Source organism: Salvelinus fontinalis, chromosome 16, assembly GCF_029448725.1.
Source record: "Salvelinus fontinalis isolate EN_2023a chromosome 16, ASM2944872v1, whole genome shotgun sequence".
In the NCBI taxonomy this organism is placed as follows: domain Eukaryota; kingdom Metazoa; phylum Chordata; class Actinopteri; order Salmoniformes; family Salmonidae; genus Salvelinus; species Salvelinus fontinalis.
In genome coordinates, this window is record NC_074680.1 from 11984434 (window position 1) to 12009787 (window position 25354).

The 25354-nt window shown below is 44.8% G+C and overlaps 1 protein-coding gene across 4 annotated transcripts in view; it reads right to left on the reverse strand.

Annotated features, from left to right (window-relative positions):
• Positions 1-2085: 2085 nt before the first annotated feature.
• The window catches only part of LOC129812653 (phosphatidate phosphatase LPIN1-like), a 40984-nt gene continuing 17715 nt past the window's right edge, over positions 2086-25354 (reverse strand). The window contains exons 4-22 of one of the 4 annotated variants that reach the window (XM_055864400.1): positions 21994-22316; positions 18404-18520; positions 18098-18196; positions 17506-17617; positions 16792-17125; positions 16558-16651; positions 16265-16446; positions 14849-14942; positions 14487-14556; positions 13963-14040; positions 13544-13636; positions 13284-13351; positions 12849-12981; positions 11975-12123; positions 11791-11877; positions 11045-11197; positions 5833-5947; positions 5440-5543; positions 2086-5289 (exon numbers count right to left, since the gene is read on the reverse strand). In XM_055864400.1, the coding sequence (XP_055720375.1) occupies positions 4809-5289; positions 5440-5543; positions 5833-5947; positions 11045-11197; positions 11791-11877; positions 11975-12123; positions 12849-12981; positions 13284-13351; positions 13544-13636; positions 13963-14040; positions 14487-14556; positions 14849-14942; positions 16265-16446; positions 16558-16651; positions 16792-17125; positions 17506-17617; positions 18098-18196; positions 18404-18520; positions 21994-22316 (2886 nt within the window). In that variant the 3' untranslated portion in view covers positions 2086-4808. Of the gene's footprint in view, positions 5290-5439; positions 5544-5832; positions 5948-11044; positions 11198-11790; positions 11878-11974; positions 12124-12848; positions 12982-13283; positions 13352-13543; positions 13637-13962; positions 14041-14486; positions 14557-14848; positions 14943-16264; positions 16447-16557; positions 16652-16791; positions 17126-17505; positions 17621-18097; positions 18197-18403; positions 18521-21993; positions 22317-25354 lie in introns of all 4 variants that reach the window. The other 3 variants (XM_055864399.1, XM_055864401.1, XM_055864402.1) reach the window with 3 other exon arrangements.

Below are 25354 nucleotides of genomic sequence, written 5' to 3' on the forward strand. Positions count from 1 at the left end.
ATGATGTAAATTAGCCTATCAGAAGCTTCTAAAGCCATGACATCATTTTCTGGAATTTTCTAAGCTGTTTAAAGGCAGCTTAGAAGTTTTACTTAGTGTATGTAAACTTCTGACCCACTGGAATTGTGATACAGTGAATTATAAGGGAAATAATCTGTCTGTAAACAATTGTTGGAAGAATTACTTCTGTCATGCACAAAGTAGATGTCCTAACTGACTTGCCAAAACTATAGTTTGCTAACAAGAAATGTGTGGAGTGGTTGAAAAATTTGTTTTAATGACTCCAACCTAAGTGTATGTAAACTTCCGACTTCAACTGTACGTGTTATCCAGACAGAAAAGAGAAATAGGCTAAATAACATTTCAATTCAGAGCAATAAAGACATTGAATAATTTGTTTGAGCAAACCAGAAACCTTTCAATATAGAAATTCAAACAATACTTACAATAAATTGGAAGTTTGTGCGGGACTATGGTAAATGAAGTAATCAGTCTATCTTTTCAGACTGTTAAGGGTATTTATCTGGTCAATATGTCAGTGTATTATGTCTGGAACAATGTGTTAAATGTGAAAATGTGATCGTATTATAAATTGTATTTTAATGTTTGAGGACTCTTGGAAGATTAGTCCAAGTGAGGACTAAAAGAGATCCTAATAAAATAAAATAAAGTCAAATATCTTGTCTTTGTATGCTCTATTTGCAAACTTTCAATGCATTTTTTTTTGTAAATAATAGAATTGTTCTGCATTTGGTTTTTAATATAGTGTGTCACTCATTCACATATGCAGTAAATAGATTCAAAGCCGGTTTTATTTGAAGCCAAGATTATGACAGACATTATTTTACCTAACAGTGTGATTAATCCACTGGCAGCCATTGTTGCATGCTCTTCCTCTCCTACTTCCTCACTCCTGCCTGGAACCATCATTCACTCCTGCAGTTGATCGGATAGAACCTCATTTATTTTTTTGTGTCAAAAACACCTTTCTGAGAAAATAGGTGTCCAGCACGTGATCTTTAAGACACAGTTCTTCATAGAATTGATGTTGTCCATACAGGAAAAGAGCCTACAGATTTGTCCTGTCACTTGTCAGTACATGACAGAGAAGAAGGCATAGCATACTGCAGTGGTTCCCAACCAGGGGTGCTAGGACTAATCCACAGGGGGTACTTGGGAAGAATCATGAGACCATAGGCCTACTGGTAAAATGTACATGAGGGGGTACTTCAGGGGTACTCCGAGCAGAGAAATATTCATTTGGTGGTACAGTAACCGAAAAGGGTTGGGAACCACTGGCATACTGTATATGACACAAGGCAGAGTGCTGCATGGAGAGTCTACCTGATGGGGAAATGGCGTCACCTGGCTGTCTTACAGACTAAAACTTACTGGATCAAGACTCAAGGAGCGTAATATAATAATATGATGTTTATGATAAACAGAATTGTCTGTAAATAATCTACTGATTCCCAACAACTATTGAACAAAACTAAAGAAAATAATACTTTACCCTACCGTCTCTCACACGCAGATGTTGTAGATGAGGAAACGAATAATTGGAGGTAAAACCGTTGTTGTGCAGTTCTTTTCTCTGGAGCCCCTCCGGTCCATCCCAAATCATATTTTATTGGTAGCATACACATATTTAGCAGATGTTATTGCGGGTGTAGCAAAAATGCTTGATTCATCTGACTAAACTTCAGACTGGTTTAAATAATATAACCAGTTGTGTTATTGTCATTGTAAAAATCACTTTACATGTGATCCCCGTGAGTATCGGACAGATCTGTCAGTGAGCTGATTACTGTACACGGGTTTTATATGAAAGGTGTTATAAGTATGTATTCCACTAGATGGCAGTATGTATCCAGCCTTCACAAAGCCATGGAGCAACACCATGGTAGACATGGGTAATATGGGTGTTAGTTTTGCTCTGTAGAGTGGAATCATGGTCCTGTTACTTTTCAGTCATGTGGTCAGGAAACACTCTAAAACTCAAGAAATACTACACATGCTCTCTCTGCATCTGGTTTCATATCATGTTCACTACAGGGAGGAGAAATGAGAGACATACACATCCGATCCAGCAACAATCAACTTTGCATTTATTGAGAAACTTATTTTCAATATAGTTATTGTCAGACTGGATTGTTAACCTATACAACATGACACAGTGCTAGAGTAATTGACTCTGTACATCTCAGAAACAAACTAACGAGGGCAGAGACAGCCACGGCATACTGTAAGGTAACAAGCTCATTGTTGATATAGATCTTTCACAGAAAGAATACAGTCATTTAATCTGAATATACAGTAGTACTTTAACATACTTGGAACAAATCTTGTGACAGTAAAGGGAGAACAGAGCACAATGACACAGAGGCGGCGTAAACAAAACACAACAGTGACATCACATGCCTCCATTGCATCATCCCTCCATCCGTTATCCTCCTAATACCAACACACCTCTTCGGTTGGTGGTAAATCCAACATCTCACATTAGTCGCTATGTCACAATTCTCCTGAACCATGTTAATGGATGTTTCAACCATCCCACTGGTAGTCAATTCAACCAAAGTGAATGGAAAGGTTTTGAAAGTAATCAATATGGCATATGACACAGGGACGGTGGGAACCTTCTCTCCTTCATAGTGATGCAATCAGGTTTTATAGTGGTCATCAATATGATCAATAAAAAAAAGAGAGAAATACTGTATCACAGTGTTAGTATTCATTCCGGTAATGCAGGACGTCTTGAATATCCATCCATACTACATACAGGATAACATTGGCAATTGCACAATATACATATGTTGATACACATTCCACGGTAGCCACCCGTAGAGACATACTGCCACCTCTGTTCACAGCAGAGATCTGATGGACAGAGGGACTATGTCGTCAGTGCTTTGTGCTTTAAACCCTCTGAGGAGGTTCAGAACCGTCAAGGTTGTTGTGCATTCTAATTGCTGAAATTACAAGGAACATCAGTTCAATTGAAGCTACGTGTCTAAGTTCTTTGTATCTAAGTAGTAGATTCTAGAATTCAGGAGAATGTTGATTGGTTTACTGTAGAATATCTCAATGGTTTCGCTTCAGTGGCCACTATAGTCTGTCAGTGCAAATTGTTGTTCGCCTTAAGGTCAAACTACTGTAGTCCAGCAGCCAGCCACTTACTGACAATGTTTCTGAATTCGATCGCTAAAAAAGGTTGCACTATATACAAAAGAGAATGAACATCAAAACTCTATTCAGATTTGATCACATAAACACAATATTTCAAATGAAATAAAAACCAAATCCAAGTGCGTTCACAAGCTGCTTGCTTAAAAATGTGAAATGAATTAAACATTTCATACATTTGTAGATTTCTCTCATCTCGCAGTTACACACAGAGATTAAGATGATGGACAACCAAAGCAGAGGACATATGTTTTCTACTGTCTGCACAACATTATCTGTTAACGTTAGCCAAAACAATGACACTGCACACAGAGAGAATCGGATAGGTCATCAAATCAAATTGTTTTTGTCACATGCGCCCCATATATAACAGGTGTAGATCTTACAGTTAAGGTCTACACCTGTTGTATTCAGCGCAGGTGGCAAATGCAATTTGATTTGATAACATATGTGTCACGGTCCGTGGAAACCGTGACGAGTGGAGAAACGAAGACGACTGCTGAAACGGACAACCTGAGTTTTCTTGCACTGCTTACTGTCAGAGTAACGTCAGTTTCACATGAGCCTTTTCTCAGGTGTTTGGTTACACGACCATTTAAGGACTATTGATGACTATGGGCGAGAAGCATCAACGAGAGAGACAGCCCTCCTCTGTGCCTTGTTAATAATAGTGAAGAGCTGCATCGGTTACCTGTTTCAGTTCAGTCGATCACTAACATATCTACACAGAACATGACAAAAAAACCAGAAGAATAAAAACCAAATATAGAATGCTACTTACTAGAACGGAAACGTGCTTTAAAACACATTGATTCAATGTTTTACTTAACTCTATTTCTTGTACTGCACTGTTGGTTAAGGGCTTGGAAGTAAGCATTTCACGGTAAAATTCGGCGCACGTGACAAATAACATTTATTTTGATTATATTGACAAACGTTTGGAGGTCGAACGGGTGAACTGAATTATCGCCATGCGCTATAATATTCCCAGCGCTTGTTGAGCATAATCCTGCTTTGTTCGACATTTATTATATTCGCACTTTATGTGAACGTTAGATCTGAAAGTGTCAATCGAACATGCATTGCGGTTGACTGTACCCACATTTGAGACTAAAAGTGCTAGAATCAATCAGGCAATGTTAATTGGGTGAAAGAGCTGTCATTGACGGGCTGTTCTTCACAGTGATTTCCCCCAGGTTGACTGAATCAGTGCTTCTCGTCGGAGTTGCAGCTACTACAAGTGTATGTATACAAGTAGCACCTTTTACACCTGATGAACAGTAGGTATTGTAGAGCAGAACACTGAGGAGTAGAACATAAATAGGAAAGGTGAGTACATAGAAATACCACTCAGTGCTAACATGCCTGTTGTTGTCGGAGAACACTTCCACTAGTGCATAAGTGTGCACATGGCAACCATGTTGTGTGTTAAGGTCTGCTTATGCATTGCTGTGTGTGTGTGTGTGTGTGTGTGTGTGTGTGTGTGTGTGTGTGTGTGTGTGTTTGTGTGTGTGTGTGTGTGTGTGTGTGACATTAGAGCAGAGACATGCTTCTTCCATTTGCACGGCGTCATCATCATAAAAGTGTCTCTCTCGTTCCTTCCCAGATTGCACACAGGTCACTTATGGGGTGGTCTGGTGTGGAAGTGGGTCTCCACACCTGATGCCCAGAGGATGGTCAGAGGTGTGAACCAAGGGCTGGTCAGGGGTGTGGACCAAGGGCTGGTCAGGGGTGTGAACCAGGGGCTGGTCAGGGGTGTGGACCAAGGGCTGGTCAGGGGTGTGGACCAAGGGCTGGTCAGGGGTGTGGACCAAGGGCTGGTCAGGGGTGTGAACCAGGGGCTGGTCAGGGGTGTGCACCAGGGGCTGGTCAGGGCTGTGGATCTGGGGCTGATCAGGGCTGTGGATCTGGGGCTGATCAGGGCTGTGGATCTGGGGCTGATCAGGGCTGTGGATCTGGGGCTGATCAGGGCTGTGGATCTGGGACAGCTGTTCTCTCCAGTAGGTAAACTGGCTGAAGGTGTCAGGGCAGGAGAAGTCCGAGACGTGACCTCTGATCAACAGGGGGAAGACGTGGTCCACCACCTCACACAGACGACCATACCTGGAAGGGACAGGAACAGAAACATACTTCATTTACTTTCATCGTTCGTTAGACAGAGACAGAGACAGACCGAGCTACTGAGGGAGAGAGAGACATTGACATATGAGGGAGAAAGATGGAGGGATAAAGAGACGGAGAGGTCTGACTTACGATGAGATGTTGGTCCTGGCGTGCTCCTGTATCAGCTCTCCCTTGGGGTTGACTGTGAAGATCCTGTTTAGGGGAACGCCCACCTCCTTATAGGAATACACATCCTAAACAACAACAACAACAACAACTGTAACAGTGACTGACGTACTATCCCAAAAAAACATACACAACCACAACAGAAGCAAACATAATATTCAGTTTGAAAGGAGCCTTTTGGCTGAATCTGTCACATTGGCAAAAAAGTTGATTACTGGCTGTAAGTCAGATAAGATCGTCTGCTAAATGACCAAAATGTAAATGTAAAAGGTATAGAATGTTTAAGGTCCCAGCCAAATGAATCTAAAAAGTATCCAAAGTTAACATGTACAGTGATGGAGGGAGCAGGGCTCTCACCGTGGCTCTGTTGCCGAAGGCTGCGTAGAAAGGCTCAGTGTTGGGGTGGAACAGCTGCTTGATGTCGGTCAGACACTCAATCTTAAACCTCTCAGGCTTCTTCTCTATCACCTCCCTACAGGACAGGACAAGACAGGACAGGAAGGATAGGGCAGGGATGACAGGACAAGATAGGACAGGAAGGATAGGGCAGGGATGACAGGACAAGACAGGACAGGAAGGATAGGGCAGGGATGACAGGACAAGACAGGACAGGAAGGATAGGGCAGAGATGACAGGACAAGACAGGACAGGAAGGATAGGGCAGAGATGACAGGACAAGACAGGACAGGACAGGACGACAGGTTAGGACAGGAAGGACAGGGCAGGGATGACAGGACAAGACAGGACGGATAGGGCAGAGATGACAGGACAAGACAGGACAGGAAGGATAGGGCAGGGATGACAGGACAAGACAGGACGGATAGGGCAGAGATGACAGGACAAGACAGGACGGATAGGGCAGGGATGACAGGACAAGACAGGACGGATAGGGCAGAGATGACAGGACAAGACAGGACGGATAGGGCAGGGATGACAGGACAAGACAGGACAGGAAGGATAGGGCAGGGATGACAGGACAAGACAGGACGGATAGGGCAGAGATGACAGGACAAGACAGGACAGGAAGGATAGGGCAGGGATGACAGGACAAAACAGGACAGGAAGGATAGGGCAGAGATGACAGGACAGGAAGGATAGGGCAGGGATGACAGGACAAGAGAGGACAGGAAGGATAGAGCAGGGATGACAGGACAAGACAGGACAGGAAGGATAGGGCAGGGATGACAGGACAAGACAGGACAGGAAGGATAGGGCAGGGATGACAGGACAAGACAGGACAGGAAGGATAGGGCAGAGATGACAGGACAAGACAGGACAGGAAGGATAGGGCAGAGATGACAGGACAAGACAGGAAGGACAGGACGACAGGAAGGACAAAACAGGAAAGACAGGATGACAAGACAGGACGAAAATATCAGGACAGGAAAGGAAGGACGACAGGACAGGAAGGTCAGAATGATCATTATATAATATAGGGATATCTCTTCTATATAAGCTACTGTCGTCCCGTGTGGCTCAGTTGGTTAAGCATGGTGCTCGCCACGTCAGGGTTGTGGGTTTTATCCCCATGGGGGACCAGTATGAAAATGTATGCTGTGAATAAGAGCGCCTGCTAAAATGTACTGTACATTGTTCTCTATTGTGTTGGACGCCTCTGCTGTGTTTATTTTGACGGTGACTTTTTTATTTGTATTTTTAGTTCACCTTTATTTAACCAGGTAACCTAGTTGAGAACACGTTCTCATTTGCAACTGCGACCTGGCCAAGATAAAGCAAAGCAGTTCGACACATACAACAACACAGAGTTACACATGGAATAAGCAAAACATACAGTCAATAATACAGTAGAAAAATAAGTCTCTATACAATGTGAGCAAATGAGGTGAGATAAGGGAGGTAAAGGCAAAAAAAAGGCCATGGTGGCGAAGTAAATAGAATATAGCAAGTAAAACAATGGAATGGTAGATTTGCAGTGGAAGAATGTGCAAAGTAAATAAATAAATACAGTGGGGGAAGAGGTAGCTGTTTGAGATAAATTATAGATGGGCTATGTACAGGTGCAGTGATCTGTGAGCTGCTCTGACAGCTGGTGCTTAAAGCTAGTGAGGGAGATAAGTGTTTTCAGCTTCAGAGATTTTTGCAGTCCGTTCCAGTCATTGGCAGCAGAGAACTGGAAGGAAAGACGACCAAAGTAGGAATTGGCTTTGGGGGTGACCAGTGAGATATATCTGCTGGAGCACGTGCTACGAGTGGGTGCTGCTATGGTGACCAGTGAGCTGAGATAAGGCAGGGCTTTACCTAGCAGAGACTTGTAGATAACCTGTAGCCAGTGGGTTTGGCGACGTATATGAAGTGAGGGCCAACCAACGAGAGCGTACAGGTCCCATAGTGTATGGGGCTTTGGTGACAAAACGGATGGCACTGTGATAGACTGCATCCAGTTTGTTGAGTAGAGTGTTGGAGGCTATTTTATAGATGACATCACCGAAGTCGAGGATCGGTAGGATGGTCAGTTTTACGAGGGTATGTTTGGCAGCATGAGTGAAGGATGCTTTGTTGCGGAATAGGAAGCCAATTCTAGATTTAACTTTGGATTGGAGATGCTTAATGTGAGTCTGGAAGGAGAGTTTACAGTCTAACCAGACACCTAGGTATTTGTAGTTGTCCACGTATTCTAAGTCAGAACCGCCCAGAGTAGTGATGCTGGACGGGCGAGCAGGTGCGGGCAGTGATCGGTTGAATAGCATGCATTTAGTTTTACTTGCGTTCAAGAGCAGTTGGAGGCCACGGAAGGAGAGTTGTATGGCATTGAAGCTCGTCTGGAGGTTAGTTAACACAGTGTCCAATGAGGGGCCAGAAGTATACAGAATGGTGTCGTCTGCGTAGAGGTGTATCAGAGAATCACCAGCAGCAAGAGCAACATCATTGATTTATACAGAGAAGAGAGTCGGCCCGAGGATTGAACCCTGTGGCACCCCCATAGAGACTGCCAGAGGTCCGGACAACAGGCCCTCCGATTTGACACACTGAACTCTATCAGAGAAGAAGTTGGTAAACCAGGCGAGGCAATCATTTGAGAAACCAAGGCTGTCGAGTCTGCCAATAAGAATGTGGTGATTGACAGAGTTGAAAGCCTTGGCCAGGTCGATGAATATGGCTGCGCAGTAATGTCTCTTATCGATGGCGGTTATGATGTTGTTTAGGACCTTGAGCGTGGCTGAGGTGCACCCATGACCAGCTCTGAAACCAGATTGCATAGCGGAGAAGGTACGGTGGGATTCGAAATGCTCGGTAATCTGTTTGTTAATTTGGCTTTCGAAGACCTTAGAAAGACAGGGTAGGATAGATATAGGTCTGTAGCAGTTTGGGTCTAGAGTGTCACCCCCTTTGAAGAGGGGGATGACCGCGGCAGCTTTCCAAACTTTGGGAATCTCAGACGATACGAAAGAGAGATTGAACAGGCTAGTAATAGGGGTTGCAACAATTTCGGCAGATCATTTTAGAAAGAGAGGGTCCAGATTGTCTAGCCCGGCTGATTTGTAGGGGTCCAGATTTTGCAGCTCTTTCAGAACATCAGCTATCTGGATTTGAGTGAAGGAGAAATGGTGGGGGCTTTGGCGGGTTGCTGTGGAGGGTGCCGGGCAGTTGACCGGGGTAAGGGTAGCCAGGTGGAAAGCATGGCCAGCCGTAGAGAAATGCTTATTGAAATTCTCAATTATAGTGGATTTATCGGTGGTGACAGTGTTTCCTAGCCTCAGAGCAGTGGGCAGCTGGGAGGAGCTGCTCTTATTCTCCATGGACTTTACAGTGTCCCAGAACTTTTTTGGGTTAGTACTACAGGATGCAAATTTCTGTTTGAAAAAGCTAGCCTTAGCTTTCCTAACTACCTGTGTATATTTGTTCCTAACTTCCCTGAAAAGTTGCATATCATGGGGGCTATTCGATGCTAATGCAGAACGCCACAGGATGTTTTTGTGCTGGTCAAGGGCAAACAGGTCTGGAGTGAACCAAGGACTGTATCTATTCCTAGTGCTACATTTCTTGAATGGGGCATGCTTATTTAAGATGGTGAGGAAGGCACTTTTAAAGAATAGCCAGGCATCATCTACTGACGGGATGAGGTCAATGTCATTCCAGGATACCCCGGCCACGTCGATGAGAAAGGCCTGCTCGCAGAAGTGTTTTAGGGAGAGTTTGACAGTGATGAGGGGTGGTCGTTTGGTCGCAGCCCCATTACGTATGCAGGCAATGAGACAGTGATCGCTGAGATCTTGATTGAAAACAGCAGAGGTGTATTTGGAGGGCGAGTTAGTTAGGATGACATCTGTGAGGGTGCCCGTGTTTACGGATTTGGAGTTGTACCTGGTAGGTTCATTGATAATTTGTGTGAGATTGAGGGCATCAAGCTTAGATTGTAGGATGGCCGGGGTGTTAAGCATGTCCCAGTTTAGGTCACCTAGTAGCACGAGCTCAGAAGATAGATGGGGGGCAATCAATTCACATATGGTATCGAGGGCACAGCTGGGGGCAGAGGGAGGTCTATAGCAAGCGGCAACAATGAGAGACTTGTTTCTGGAAAGGTGAATTTTTAAAAGTAGAAGCTCGAATTGTTTGGGTACAGACTTGGATAGTAAGACAGAACTCTGCAGGCTATCTTTGCAGTAGATTGCAACACCGCCCCCTTTGGCAGTTCTATCTTGGCGGAAAATGTTATAGTTAGCGATGGAGATTTCAGGGTTTTTGGTGGTTTCCCTAAGCCAGGATTCAGACACGGCTAAGACATCCGGGTTGGCAGAGTGTGCTAAAGCAGTGAATAAAACAAACTTAGGGAGTAGGCTTCTAATGCTAACATGCATGAAACCAAGGCTTTAAGGTTACAGAAGTCAACAAATGAGAGCACCTGGGGAGTGGGAATGGGGCTAGGCACTGCAGGACCTGGATTAACCTCTACATCACCAGAGGAACAGAGGAGAAGTAGGATAAGGGTACGGCTAAATGCTATACGAACTGGCCGTCTAGCACGTTCGGAACATAGATTAAAAGGAGCAGGTTTCTGGGCACGATAGCATAGATTCAAGGCATAGTGTACAGACAAAGGTAAGGTAGGATGTGAGTACATTGGAGGTAAACCTAGGCATTGAGTAATGATGAGAGAGATATAGTCTCTAGAGACGTTTAAACCAGGTGATGTCATCGCATATGTAGGAGGTGGAACAACATGGTTGGTTAAGGCATATTGAGCAGGGCTAGAGGCTCTACAGTGAAATAAGACAGTAATCACTAACCAGGACAGTAATGGACAAGGCATATTGATATTAGAGAGAGGCATGCGTAGCCAAGTGAACATATGGGTCCAGTGAGTGGTTGGGCTGACTGGGGACACGGCGATTCAGACAGTTAGCAGGCCGATGCTAACAAGCTAACAGTTAGTAGGCCGGGGATAAACAAGCTAGCAGTTAGCAGACCGGGGCTGGCAAGCTAGCAGTTAGCAGACCGGGGCTGGCAAGCTAGCAGTTAGCAGACCGGGGCTAAACAAGCTAGCAGTTAGCAGACCGGGGCTGGCAAGCTAGCAGTTAGCAGACCGTGATGATGTGTGTGCGCTCCTCACCTGTGCAGGGCCGAGAACAGGCTGCTGGGGCTGAGTAGGACAGGTCCTATAGGCAGCATGGTTCCTCTCTCGTTGACCCAGTGGAGATATTCCCTCGTCATATCAGCCATACCTATAGCCCTTGCAGAGCAGTACATGAACTTATAACCGTTCCTGAGAGAGGGAGAGAGAGAGAGAGATTACATTTTTCTACTCTCCTAGTAAGTCCTAAGAGAGAGGGAGGGAGAGGGAGAGGGAGAGGGAGAGGGAGAGGGAGAGGGAGAGGGAGAGGGAGAGAGAGATTACATTTTTCTACTCTCCTAGTAAGTCCTAAGAGAGAGGGAGGGAGAGGGAGAGGGAGAGGGAGAGGGAGAGGGAGAGGGAGAGAGAGATTACATTTTTCTACTCTCCTAGTAAGTCCTACGAGAGAGGGAGGGAGAGGGAGAGGGAGAGAGAGATTACATTTTTCTACTCTCCTAGTAAGTCCTAGGAGGGAGAGGGAGGGAGAGGGAGAGGGAGAGGGAGAGGGAGAGGGAGAGGGAGAGAGAGATTACATTTTTCTACTCTCCTAGTAAGTCCTAAGAGAGAGGGAGGAGACAGGAGTTCAACTAAATGGCTGTTTTCAGGATGGTGCAACGTACTGAACACCATGATTAAAGCTGACATGATTCATTCATCTTACATTGAGACATATTCTGAATGTGACCCCTGTTTCATTACTCTAACGGCCATCTATAGTTATGTAACTCCTGTTGTGGGAGACTCACTGGCTGACTCGGTGGTAGAGGCGGGCAATGCCCTGGTGGGTCCAATCTTTACCCAGCGTTGGCAGGATGTGGCCCAGGGTGTCAGATCTGAATGAGAGGACACGCACACACATGTAATTAGACTATCATTAACAGATATAATGTTATCACATACAACTGCCAATACAAACACACACACACTTACCTGGTGATGGTGCCGTCAATGTCTGAGATGACAATCTTGTCGTCCCAGCTCCAGAGATAGATGGTGCCCTGGCAGCGACAGGTGCCCTGGTACTGAGTGGTCACACTGAACACCACCTCATTAGGACCCTCCTTCAACTGAAGACTGGCCTGAGGACAGAAAGACTACATTACCCATACAGCCTCTACTAACGCTAACCCTGTTACTGAGTGGTTCAACGGCAGACTGGCTCGATGGGAGTTAAGACTACATTACCCATACACCCTCTACTAACTCTAATGGTGCGTTCAAGACAACGCTGCAAACTCTGAGATCCCGACTAGGAAGTCTTTCGACCTCCCACTTCAGTGCGTTCAAGCTGTCAACTCGGAAAAACATGGACACTTGAAGGAATCTTTTGTTTGCAGAGATGCTATATGCCTCTTGCTAAAGTGTTTAAAGAAGAGAGGAAATGCATTAGGTGAGAATACGTATTTTTATTTAAACGATGAAGGCTGCCATGTTTTTTGTTGACGTGATGTCAGGAATCTTCGTGTCGGAGAAGTCGGAGCTCTAGGATGATGCCCGAGTTTCCTACTTGTAATTCCAAGTTGGATGACCGTTCAAATAGATTTTTTAAAGTCGGAGCTCATTTTTTAAGTCGGAGCTCATGTTTAACTGCAGGTTTTCTTGATGGCAGAAAAACTACATTACCCATACAGCCTCTACTAACTCTAACCCTGCTACTGATTGGTTCAACTGAAGACTTGCCTGAGAATACACAGTTCAACATCACCCCATCAAAAGATGTGAGAAGTATTGTGTTTCTCACCAGCAGTTCTGAGATCAGAAGCTATCTTAACAGAGGTTAGGGGAACAGTGTTGAGTCTCTCACCAGCTGCTCTGGGGTCAGTCTGAGGGTCTTCCTGTAGAAGACACTACCAGGCGTGAGAAGAGGCTCGGGCTGGCAGGATTCTTGATTAGACGGTCTGTGTTCCTCATCGCTGGAGGAAGACTCCTCCTTCATTCTGTGTTACATCAACAGATACAACAACAGTTCAGCTATAATGTCTGATTACATGAACAGAATTTAAAAACATGTTTATAAAAAATATAGCCTATAAACCTCTAGGGGCAGTTTCCTGGACTCAAATGAATTAAAATGCTTTTTAGTCCAGGATTAGGCTTAATCTGTGTCCATGAAACCACCCCCTTTTGTGTACTTTATACGAGGATATATAAACTAAGGTATATAAATGTGTACTCAACATAGTTAATTCATATTGCACATATATCGTAAACTGTTCTGGTGTTAGAGAAGTGTCATTACCCATTGACTGAAGCCATGCTGAGAGAGGTCTCTCTCCCGTCTCCAACTCCTATCTCAGACACTGAGTCCTGGGGACAGACAACCAGACACACACTCATACAACAACCAGGACACACTAGCACATATAATATCCCCAGTCCACTAGTCAAATAGGCAAGTGTCCAGCATTGTAACTTCTGCGGAGGTTCCCAAATGGTTATGGAAGTGTGTTCAGGAGGTACGTGTGTTACAGAGGTGTGTGTGTGTGTGTGTGTGTGTACCGATTTGGAGTCGCTGTTCCTGCTGCGCCATGAGAACCACCAGCGGCCTCCTTTCTTGGGCATCTTCTCCTTCATGATGTTCTCCACCGTGGCCTGAAGCAAACGCACACAGTTCCTGACCAAAAACCCAACTCAACAAAACCACTAAAAACGCAAAAAACACAGAGATACAAAAACCCAAACGCAAAAAACGTGAAGCAAGTGTGTCCGTGTGACTGGATGATGGCGATCTAAGGAAGAGAGGCAGCAACAGAGGGAGGGAAACACAGAGACTGGGAGAGAGAGAAGAGAGAGAGAAGTAGAGGAATAACACACAAAGAGAGACAGACAGACAGACAGACATGCTATACCCAACAGACAGACAGACATGTTATATCCAACAGCCAGACAGACAGACAGCTGAAACCAAAGAGACCCACGGGGCTGGAGCCAAACAGACTGGGTAAACAGTAGGAGAAGAGGCCAAAGGCAGAGTACACATAACTCAGGCAGGAGTGCTGAAGACACACAAGACAGGGCCAAATGGGAGGTGAGATGGAGGTAGAACAAATTAAAAAAGGGAAAAACAAGGGGGGAAGAAAGACTCAAGTGTTAGGAGGAGACGTGGTTCAGGAGAACGCTTTTTAGTGTACAGGAAGTCCAAAGCGAGACAGAGGACAGAAGAATTCAGACAAAAACAACACACGTGAAGCCAGACGCAGAACCAGATTTAGCTAGATGGGTTATAGTTGGACTTCTATATTTACATTGCAAAATGATTCGCTTTTTAAGCCTCTCAGGTAAAACCACTCAGGTAGCCAAATAAAGCACACTATTTGACATTAGCACACAGTCTCATCACCAAGTCGAGTAGCCTAGATGCTATGCTAATAGCATGTTGCTAATAGCATGTTGCTAATAGCATGTTGCTAATAGCATGTTGCTAGTGTTACGGAGGTCTTACCATTGGCAGGGGCTTCTGATACACCTGCATAGCCAGCATGAGAGGGGCTGCGGTGGTCCAGTTGTAGTACCTGGAGGAGAATAGACACAAACATAAGATCACTGTTGTATCTTTAGTGTCTGCAGTTCATTTCTTATCGGTAGTACTGCATTTTTACAGTGCGCACAAAGAGTATACAGTACATACATACTTTTCCAATCAGATCAGGACAACATAGAACATCTGGATTTTGGCTAGTGGATAGGTCAGAATCAATGATATACGGAGGATTACGTCAGAAAAGCAGGAATTCCGGATTAATCGGGAACGATCACATCTTTACTGCTATGAGGTTAAAGGTTAGTTAGAGCTATTTTACGTACTTGGTTCCAATCTTGACCACCAGGTTGGGATCGTCGATGATGGAGGGGTTTTCAGTGAACTGCTGGTAAGAGATGGCTCTCTCCTGGAACTGTTCTGTAGAGACACACAGACAGGAGAGGGTTAATAGAACTGTTCTGTAGAGACACAGACAGGAGATGGTTAATATAACTGGTCTGTAGAGACACAGACAGGAGAGGGTTAATAGAACTGTTCTGTAGAGACACACAGACAGGAGAGGGTTAATAGAACTGTTATGTAGAGACACAGACAGGAGAGGGTTAATAGAACTGTTCTGTAGAGACACACAGACAGGAGAGGGTTAATAGAACTGTTATGTAGAGACACAGACAGGAGAGGGTTAATAGAACTGGTCTGTAGAGACACAGACAGGAGAGGGTTAATAGAACTGGTCTGTAGAGACACACAGACAGGAGAGGGTTAATAGAACTGGTCTGTAGAGACACACAGACACGAGAGGGTTAATAGAACTGTTATGTAGAGACACAGACAGGAGAGGGTTAATAGAACTGTTATGTAGAGACACAGACAGGAGAGGGTTAATAGAACTGTTCTGTAGAGACACACAGACAGGAGAGGGTTAATAGAACTGTTCTGTAGAGACACACAGACAGGAGAGGGTTAATAGAACTGTTCTGTAGAGACACACAGACAGGAGAGGGTTAATAGAACTGTTCTCTAGAGACACAGACAGGAGAGGGTTAATAGAACTGTTATGTAGAGACACAGACAGGGGATGGTTAATAGAACTGTTCTGTAGAGACACAGACAGGAGAGGGTTAATAGAACTGTTATGTAGAGACACAGACAGGAGAGGGTTAATAGAACTGTTCTGTAGAGACACACAGACAGGAGAGGGTTAATAGAACTGTTCTGTAGAGACACAGACAGGAGAGGGTTAATAGAACTGTTATGTAGAGACACAGACAGGAGAGGGTTACTAGAACTGTTCTGTAGAGACACACAGATAGGAGAGGGTTAATAGAACTGGTCTGTAGAGACACAGACAGGAGAGGGTTAATAGAACTGTTATGTAGAGACACACAGACAGGAGAGGGTTAATAGAACTGTTCTGTAGAGACACAGACAGGAGAGGGTTAATATAACTGTTATGTAGAGACACACAGACAGGAGAGGTTTAATATAACTGTTATGTAGAGACACAGACAGGAGAGGGTTAATATAACTGTTATGTAGAGACACAGACAGGAGAGGGTTAATAGAATTGGTCTGTAGAAATGAGCTCCCTCTCATCTGATCTCTCACCAGTTAGTGGATCTGAGAGGGCTGGATAGGTGAAAACAATGACAGCAAGTAATGGAGCTACAATATCCAGTTATACCAGTAAATCAAGCTGACAGTATTGAGATGCAGCCCATGTGTTTAACGGCCAGTACCTTTTGTGATCTCTCTGTTGTCAGTGAGACCTCCACACAGGGAGATGGCGATGTTGGGCATGTCTCCCAGCTGGTCAGAGTAGCTGTCCACACCGCTGTCCATCCCACTGCTGCCCACCGACTGAGGTGATTGGTTGGCGCTCCGGGCCCCTGTCTCCGAGCCCCCTCTCACTGAACCGTCACTAAGGAACAGTGTCATAGGTTCAGGAGTGGGGGACGAGTGTTTGTGTAGGACAGAATAGGTGTGTGTGTGTGTGTGTTATAGGTGAGAGTGTGTGTGAGGGCCGTGTTACCTTTTAGGGAAGTACAGAGCAGCCACCTCTGGCTCCAGCTCAGTGATGTCATCCAGGTAGATTCCATCCGAGCCCAGGTGGTGGCTCCTCTTGTCTGCAGGTACAGCGGCACACGTTACCATGGATACAACGATTGACATGGCATTTTCATACATTAACTTGACGTGTAGCTAATGGTGGAGACAATCACATCTACAGACGTGAACGCATGTTGAGTGACAGCTGAAGACGTACCTTTCCTCTTGGATGGGGAGTCTGTGTGTCTGACCGGGCCGCCCCCGTCATCCAGTTCTGGCAGCAACCTGGAGGCCATCAGCCCCTCCACCTCTCTACAGGCTGCCCCTACTAACTCCATGTCCCCTCCAGCCCCGGGCCCAGCCGTGTTGTTCCCAGGCTGGGGCATGTATGGGTTGAGGGATGGGGGGCCATTGTCTGGGTGGCTCTGGGTCTGGCCAGGGGGGCCACAGTCTCCGGGGATGGTCCTGAAGTGTGTGCTGTCACACACAGGGATGGAGACAGGGGACTTCATCCCAGAATCTTGCATCTGGGATGGAGGGAGGTAGGAGGGCTAGAGGTGGAGAAAGGGAAAGAGAGAGAGAGGAGAGAGTAAGGAAGAAGAAAGAAAGCACGCTACAGCAAGGACGCGGGAGGTCGGGTGTCAATAGTAGAGAAGAAGAGACAGGCAGAGAGAAGAGATAGAGGATGTGTGGTTAGCGTGAGCGCTAGGGTAAAAGCATGTCCTCCGCTGCTCTCATGGAAGATGATTAAAGTGGTTAAAGTTCCTCTGCCATCATCAGTGCTGATTCCTGGATCACTGTGTGGACTACAGCTAGACATACTGTCTCTTCCTCTTTGCGCCCCTTCATTCCTGTTCTCTATCTCTGAATCTGTCTCTTCCCCCCCTCCCTCTATGACTCTCTTTTTCTATTTCCCTCCCTCCCTCCGTACCTTGGCAGCTTGTGGCAGCTCCCCCCAGGCCCACAGAATCTCAGGGTTGTCTTTGCTTTGATTGGTCAGCTCCGAGTCACTCTTCGGAGTGGAGGGGCGGGAGCCACCGGGGCTGCTGAGTGACAGACACACAGAGAGATGTGATTGGTTGAGCCAGCACTACACTGACTCATGGACATAAACAATACAGTACAAACCCACTGGGAATTTTCTTATTGAATCAATGTTGTTTCCACGTCATTTCAACCAAACAATTATATGTGATGACGTTGAATTAACGTGGAAAACTGATTTGATTTGCAAAGAGTCATCGACGTAAGAGAATTTCCTATTGTTTTCACCTAACATTTAACCTAAATCCAATGATACGGTAACATATTTGGTTGATTTCACTTTGAATTCACATTAGTTAACAACTCAACCAAATGTGAATCAAAACTATACGTTGAACTGTGCCCAGTGGGAAGACTTTGCTGGTTTCTGTCCCATGGTTTTAGACAATATGTAGTTGGTCCAAAATTAAACGAAGGATAACTTTTAAGGCTTAATTAAGCTATACTGAAAAGTGAAATTGGATGGTGACATGACTTACCTGACAGGAGAAGGGAAGACAGACGTCTGCTGTGGACAGGAGATGGACAGACCACCGCTAGGAGGGATAGACAGAGTACGTGTCTGCTCTATTATAGCACTGGAAGGGGAGAGAAAGAGGGGGGAGGGAGACAGACGTACAGAGAGAACAACTGTCAGCCATACGCAGTTATTTTAATCTACAAAGGCATACGACAAGATGAGTCGAACCAAACTGTGTATTATTCTATTCTATTCTAGTCATGTCTGGTGTGTGTGTGTGTGTCTGTAAGTGTGTGTCTGTGTGTGTTGGGTCATAGTTATGTACCTCTGTGAGCGTGCCCAGTCTGCGTCAGAGTGTGTGTATGTTGTGTTCTGGGTGTAGTTGCTGCTCAACACACTGGCCTTAGGGCCCTGCTCTCCATTGAGCTCCCGAGAAGAGGCCCTGAGACAGCGAGAGAGAGAGAGAGAGAGAGAGAGAGAGAGAGAGAGATAGAGAGAGAGGGAGAGAGAGAGAGGGAGACAGAAAGACGTTAGCAGCAACAACACACATGCACACACAGACACACAGATGTACACACAGAGATATCATGCACAATGTTTTCTCAGGCCTCTTTTGCTGAAGATGTAAAGAAATGTATGTTGGTTTGTGTAGTGAGGTGGGTACTGGCGGCAGAGAAGTCAGGCGCAGGAGAGCGAAAACTGATTTACAGCGGTGCCGTTTAGTTTAGTTTATTAATTCGACCATTTTAAAAAACAAGCACACATAAAACTTAAAAGCCATACATGCACATGAATAAGATCATCGATGATAACACACAATAAAGTCTGGGACCTATTTCCATTGTGGTCCTCTTGAGACAAGATGGCTATACAAGATCGAACACAGTACGGCAGTGAAATAATAAAACAAAAACAGAGAAGAAGAACATCTATCTCATCATTCCAGTTACATCATAGGGGTTATTCATATAGGCACAGAGGACATCAAACATATTTTTACTTTATTTTTAAAACTGTCCAGAGAGGACGTTGTTTTTATGGGCAGAGGCATCTCATTCCATTCTGAGGCTCCAGTATAGAAGAAAGTACCTTTCCCAGCATTACTCCTGAACCTGTATAAGCACACATCAGCAACACCTGATCTGGTGCTGTGATTGTGTGCATCCCTAACACGAGGAAAGTAATCACTTAAATATCTGGGCGCAGGACCATAAATACTCCTGTAAACCAAACCTAGTCTAATCTGGGACAGCCTAGCCTCAACAGGCAGACAGTTTAGTTCCTGAAAGCAGCTCCTGCCTATGTGAGTACGTGGACTCGCCTTCAAAACTACCCTGATCAACTTATTCTGGGCTATCTGGAGCTTCCCCTTCATAAGTTTAGATAAGCCCCCAAACCAGAAAGTACTAGCGTAGTCAAAATGGCATTGAATGAGGGCAGTAGCTAGCACTTTCATGGAGTCCTTCATGGAGTTCAAGCAGCTTGAACTTTCTAGCCAAAAACTTAGTCCTGGCATTAACCTTCCCTAGCACCTTATTGGCCATGCTCACATCTCCCAAGCTTCCATCAAGGATACATCCCAAGTAGCTAACAGAGGTTTTAGTAGTCAGCACATCACCCCCTAACTCCACTCTGATTTCAGACAACCTACACAATTTAGGCCTGGATCCAAAAATAATTGCTTCAGTTTTCCCTAAATGCAGAGATAGCTTATTATCTCCAAGCCATTTGCTAATGTTAGTAAGCTCTGTGCTAAGTATGCTCTCCAACATAGTTTTCCTTTGGTGAGACACCAGAAGTGTAGAGTCATCCGCATAAAGAAAAAGATGGCAAGAACAAGCATCTTTCATATCATTAATATACAATAAAAACAGCAGAGTCCCAAGCACGCTCCCCTGCGGAACGCCACAACTCATTGGTTTTGCCTGAGACAGTGAGCCATTAACCTCTACTACTTGCTCCCTTCCTGATAAATAGGACTTTACCCAGCCTAGAGGGATACTGCTTCACCCCAGTGCCTCCAGTTTGGAGATTAGGAGACAGTGGTTAACTGTATCAAAGGCCTTCTGTAGGTCAAGCAGTACCATTCCACACAGATTTCCCTCATCAATCTCTTTCCCGATGAAGTCAGTCAAGTAAAGTAGACATCGGTGTTAATATCCATAAACCACCGTCAACAGAACAATAATATAAACGGGTCAAACAAAACCCGGTAAATATCAGCATACCGTGCATAAGCACTACAAGAAACAATTACCGACAAGGACATGGGGGGGAACAGAGGGTTAAATACACAACATGTAATTGATGGGATTGGAACCAGGTGTGAAGGAAGATAAGACAAAACCAATGGAAAATGAAAAATGGATCAGTGATGGCTAGAAGGTTGGTGACGTCGACCGCCGAACACCGCCCGAACAAGTAGAGGGACCAACTTCGGCGGAAGTCGCGGTGACAGTTTGATGTGTATGAGGATGTGAATCCAGTTGCAGCACTGGAAGTATTTGTACAAATAGTTTTTATGAGAAATATTAATATCCTAACCCTAAACCTAACCCCTAACCCTAATTGTAACCCTAACCCTAAACCTAACCCCTAACCCTAATTGTAACCCTAACCCTAATTGTAACCCTAACCCTAAACCTAACCCCTAACCCTAATTGTAACCCTAACCCTAATTGTAACCCTAACCCTAAACCTAACCCCGAAACTGAAAATAGCCTTTTTCCTTGTTGGGACCAGCGAAATGTCCCAACTGTCTGAATTGTCCTTTTCTACTATCCTTGTGATGATTTCTGATCCCCACAAGAATAGTAAAACCAAACACACACACACACACACACACACACACACACACACACACACACACACACACACACACACACACACACACACACACACACACACACACACACACACACACAACATCAGATGAATGAGAGAGAATCAAGAGGGACTGAGAGAGGCCCCATTCACCACGGTCATTACTCTACAGAGTCAGAGCGCATTGTGGGAAAAGAACGAGGCACTGGAGCGTCTCCGACACGTGGGACAGAGAGCTGGTATTCACGGAGCCTGAACACAAAAACGCACACACACAGAACACAGATAATTGGGTTCACAAAAGACAGACACTGGCCACTTCAGGCTTGTTTATCCAGTCTCAGTCTCAGCCAGCACCCAACCAGCATATGAACAGACTAACAGACTGAGTGACTGACTGCTATACCCACTGGTGCTTTACTACTCAGGGAGAGGGGCTGTTTGTGAAGTGATTTTGTTGTGAAGTGATTTTGTGTGTGTGTGCGTGCGTGCGTGCGTGCCTGTGTATAGGTGTTTGTCTGTCTGTCTGTCTCAGACCTGCATGGAACGCCTGAGAACAGTCTGCCCCTCCCTGCTGGGTCCCACACACACAGAGAGGAGCTGGCAGTGTTTCGCAGAAACCATTGTGATGCTGATCAAGCTTTTTTTTTTTACCTCTGCAGTGGAGCAAAGCTATTATGGCTCTTAACCAGAGTCTCTCTCTCTCTCTCTCTCTCTCTCACATGCACGCAAAAACACACACGCGTGCACGTTCCCATAAACCACATCTCGGAAGGATCTTTCCTCTACCAAACACACATATGCAGGATCGCAGAAAGACCAAACTGAGAATACCTCAACAAGACAGTGTAATCTTCTCTCTCCTCCCCACACAACCACTTGACTGCAGTCAGTAGCTGCTGACAGACAGCTGTGTGTCGCATAAACAAGCCTCGCCCTGCAATACTGGCAGACCGCTCCAAACAGCCCAAACGTGACCCTGTCTGTTTTCAAATGAGCGTCCTGAGAACTTCACAGGAAGTCACACGCACGCACACACAAACACACACAGCCATGCAGTGTTGATGTAAATACTGTATTTGCTGTCATCACCTGCTACCGTTGTTGTCGTGCTCTCTCTCCTCATCAGTGCTCATGTCGATGGTGAACATGTCCTCATCCTCTGAGTACTCCCCACTCTCCTCCCGTCTCCCTCCTCCGCTTTCCCGTGCCTTCCTCCTCCTTTTCCTCCTCTTCTTCATCATCATCCCTCCTTCCCCTCCTCCTCCTCCTGTGGTCTGCTGGGAGCCCAGGGTCTGGACCTGGAGGGAGGCGGGGTCAGAGAGGCGAGACACACCCCTCCCCAGCTGAGCTTCCATTAGCTCCGCCCCCTGGGACACGATAGGAGACGTCGCCAGGTATGATGGAACCACTTCCTGTTGGAGACAGGAAACAGGAAGTGAGGTCATGATGAAACGTAAATGGATTGTTAAGTAAGAATTAGCCATGGAAATGGCAATCAGGAGAAATACATGTTCATATTTGATATTAAGAATAACATTCATCTTTTCACTCCCTCCTTCTAATCTTCAGGGTACACCAGGTGACTAGGCTCTCTGCAGTAGCAGTGCGTGGGTAAAATCAATGGGGAAGCCAGGGGAAAAAAGCCATATTACAACCTATGCGTTATGATCCTTTAGTTGCTTGCTGCACTATAAGACCCCTTTCCAGTACACGACATACTGACGTCACTCACATATGTGCGCAACTCTTGGCTGCAGTAAGAAACTAATCGCTATCTGCGCCCATTTAACATAGCCTTTATGCTTTACTTCCAAAAAAAGATCACTTTTTGGGGTTCTCAGACACTTACGATGATGTTTTGATTCTTGCTCGAACAGTTGCTAAGATTACATTTGGTTGTGATCTTTGCAAAATAACAATTTTGGATGCAGCAGTTGGTAGCTAGAATGCTAACGCTCATTGACATAGGCTCTAGCCAAAGAGACATTTTACTGGTTTTAGTTGAAGTGTTTTTTAAATATAATGCATTTGCTTTGCAATGATGACACAAACATTATATTAAGCAGAACATTCCTATGAGCCTTAAAATCCAATTATAATAAGTAGTGTGAAATGCACTCGTAAGCAACATGTAAATAGAGGCTTCTTTGCTGGAGTTCTATAAGAACTCTCCCGTGTTCTACCAACTTGTGCTCATCGCCCTCATGCGCCAATCTTTGCGAACACAGAAAGGGTCTATAACCTGTTAGTTCATACGCAACCGTGATAAGCCTGAGACAAGAAGAAGACAACAGTCACAGTCGGCAGAAGACATTCAACCACACATTTGTTTCATCACAAAACCAGACAGGAACATCTGTCCGGTGAAGTCCACAAAGCATATTGCATGTAACAAACATGACCTACAGCATGGTCAAGCAAGTTAATGTTTTGGGTCAAGCAAGTGTAAACACAAACTATTAGAACCACGGAGAGTTACCACAGGTCACAAAAAAACAAGGGCTGCCTCTGCGAACGTCAGTCCAGCACCACTTGGTCTAAGCACCAGCTTGGTCTAATACAGGGACAACTTAAAGATACCAAAAACAATTTAGTCCAATCAATGTAAGCTATTTATCATGTGGCTGTTCGTATGGTACTGATTTCTACGTGTGTGTGTGTGTGTGTGCAAGTAGAAAAAAACATATTGACTCACCCTACTTGCAGAGGAATGCCAATACCTTTCTCCTCTATTTCATGTTGCCAAAACGGTCTACTCCTAGCTACATATTGACCTTCCATCCTCTCAGACCAGGGGCACATTGTATGATTTTATGGTTGGATCAGAATAACTGTTATAATCATTGGCAGGTACACCAAGTCCAAATAACCATCTCTGTCCATGGTGTATTTAGTAAAGAGAAGATTTTAGCCAGCTAGCCACCGGAGGGCAAAGACAACGAGATGGAACAATTGACGTTTTACTTTGGACTTGATGTGATTGGTGTGAAGCCAAATCCAAACTGGCTTCCCTTTACACTTTTTTCGGTGTACCAGGACCATTCACAGTTCAGCTCGCTCAGTTTAGCTCAACCCTGACTGGATATTCTTTGAAAAAATGTATCAAGGGATGCCCTTGCATTCACTGCTAGTGTCGTACTATTTTTGACCAGACAGCATCAGATAGATGCGCTACACATAATGAGACAGAGGGGTGCTGTTTCACTCAGTCTGAAGCTTTCTCCTGTGAGATACATTCAGCCACTTGCGAATTGAAGGACACAGAGAGGCTTAATGAAACACAGAGAGGCTTAATGAAACACAGAGAGGCTTAATGAAACACAGAGAGGATTAATGAAACACAGAGAGGATTAATGAAACACAGAGAGGCTTAATGAAACACAGAGAGGCTTAATGAAACACAGAGAGGCTTAATGAAACACAGAGAGGATTAATGAAACACAGAGAGGATTAATGAAACACAGAGAGGCTTAATGAAACACAGAGAGGCTTAATGAAACACAGAGAGGATTAATGAAACACAGAGAGGCTTAATGAAACACAGAGAAGATTAATGAAACACAGAGAGGCTTAATGAAACACAGAGAGGCTTAATGAAACACAGAGAGGATTAATGAAACACAGAGAGGATTCACTCAGTCTGAAGCTTTCTCCTGTGAGATACATTCAGCCACTTGCGAATTGAAGGACACAGAGAGGCTTAATGAAACACAGAGAGGCTTAATGAAACACAGAGAGGCTTAATGAAACACAGAGAGGATTAATGAAACACAGAGAGGATTAATGAAACACAGAGAGGCTTAATGAAACACAGAGAGGCTTAATGAAACACAGAGAGGCTTAATGAAACACAGAGAGGATTAATGAAACACAGAGAGGATTAATGAAACACAGAGAGGCTTAATGAAACACAGAGAGGCTTAATGAAACACAGAGAGGATTAATGAAACACAGAGAGGCTTAATGAAACACAGAGAAGATTAATGAAACACAGAGAGGCTTAATGAAACACAGAGAGGCTTAATGAAACACAGAGAGGATTAATGAAACACAGAGAGGATTAATGAAACACAGAGAGGCTTAATGAAACACAGAGAAGATTAATGAAACACAGAGAGGCTTAATGAAACACAGAGAGGATTAATGAAACACAGAGAGGCTTAATGAAACACAGAGAGGATTAATGAAACACAGAGAGGATTAATGAAACACAGAGAGGCTTAATGAAACACAGAGAAGATTAATGAAACACAGAGAGGCTTAATGAAACACAGAGAGGCTTAATGAAACACAGAGAGGCTTAATGAAACACAGAGAGGCTTAATGAAACACAGAGAGGCTTAATGAAACACAGAGAAGATTAATGAAACACAGAGAGGCTTAATGAAACACAGAGAGGCTTAATGAAACACAGAGAGGCTTAATGAAACACAGAGAGGCTTAATGAAAC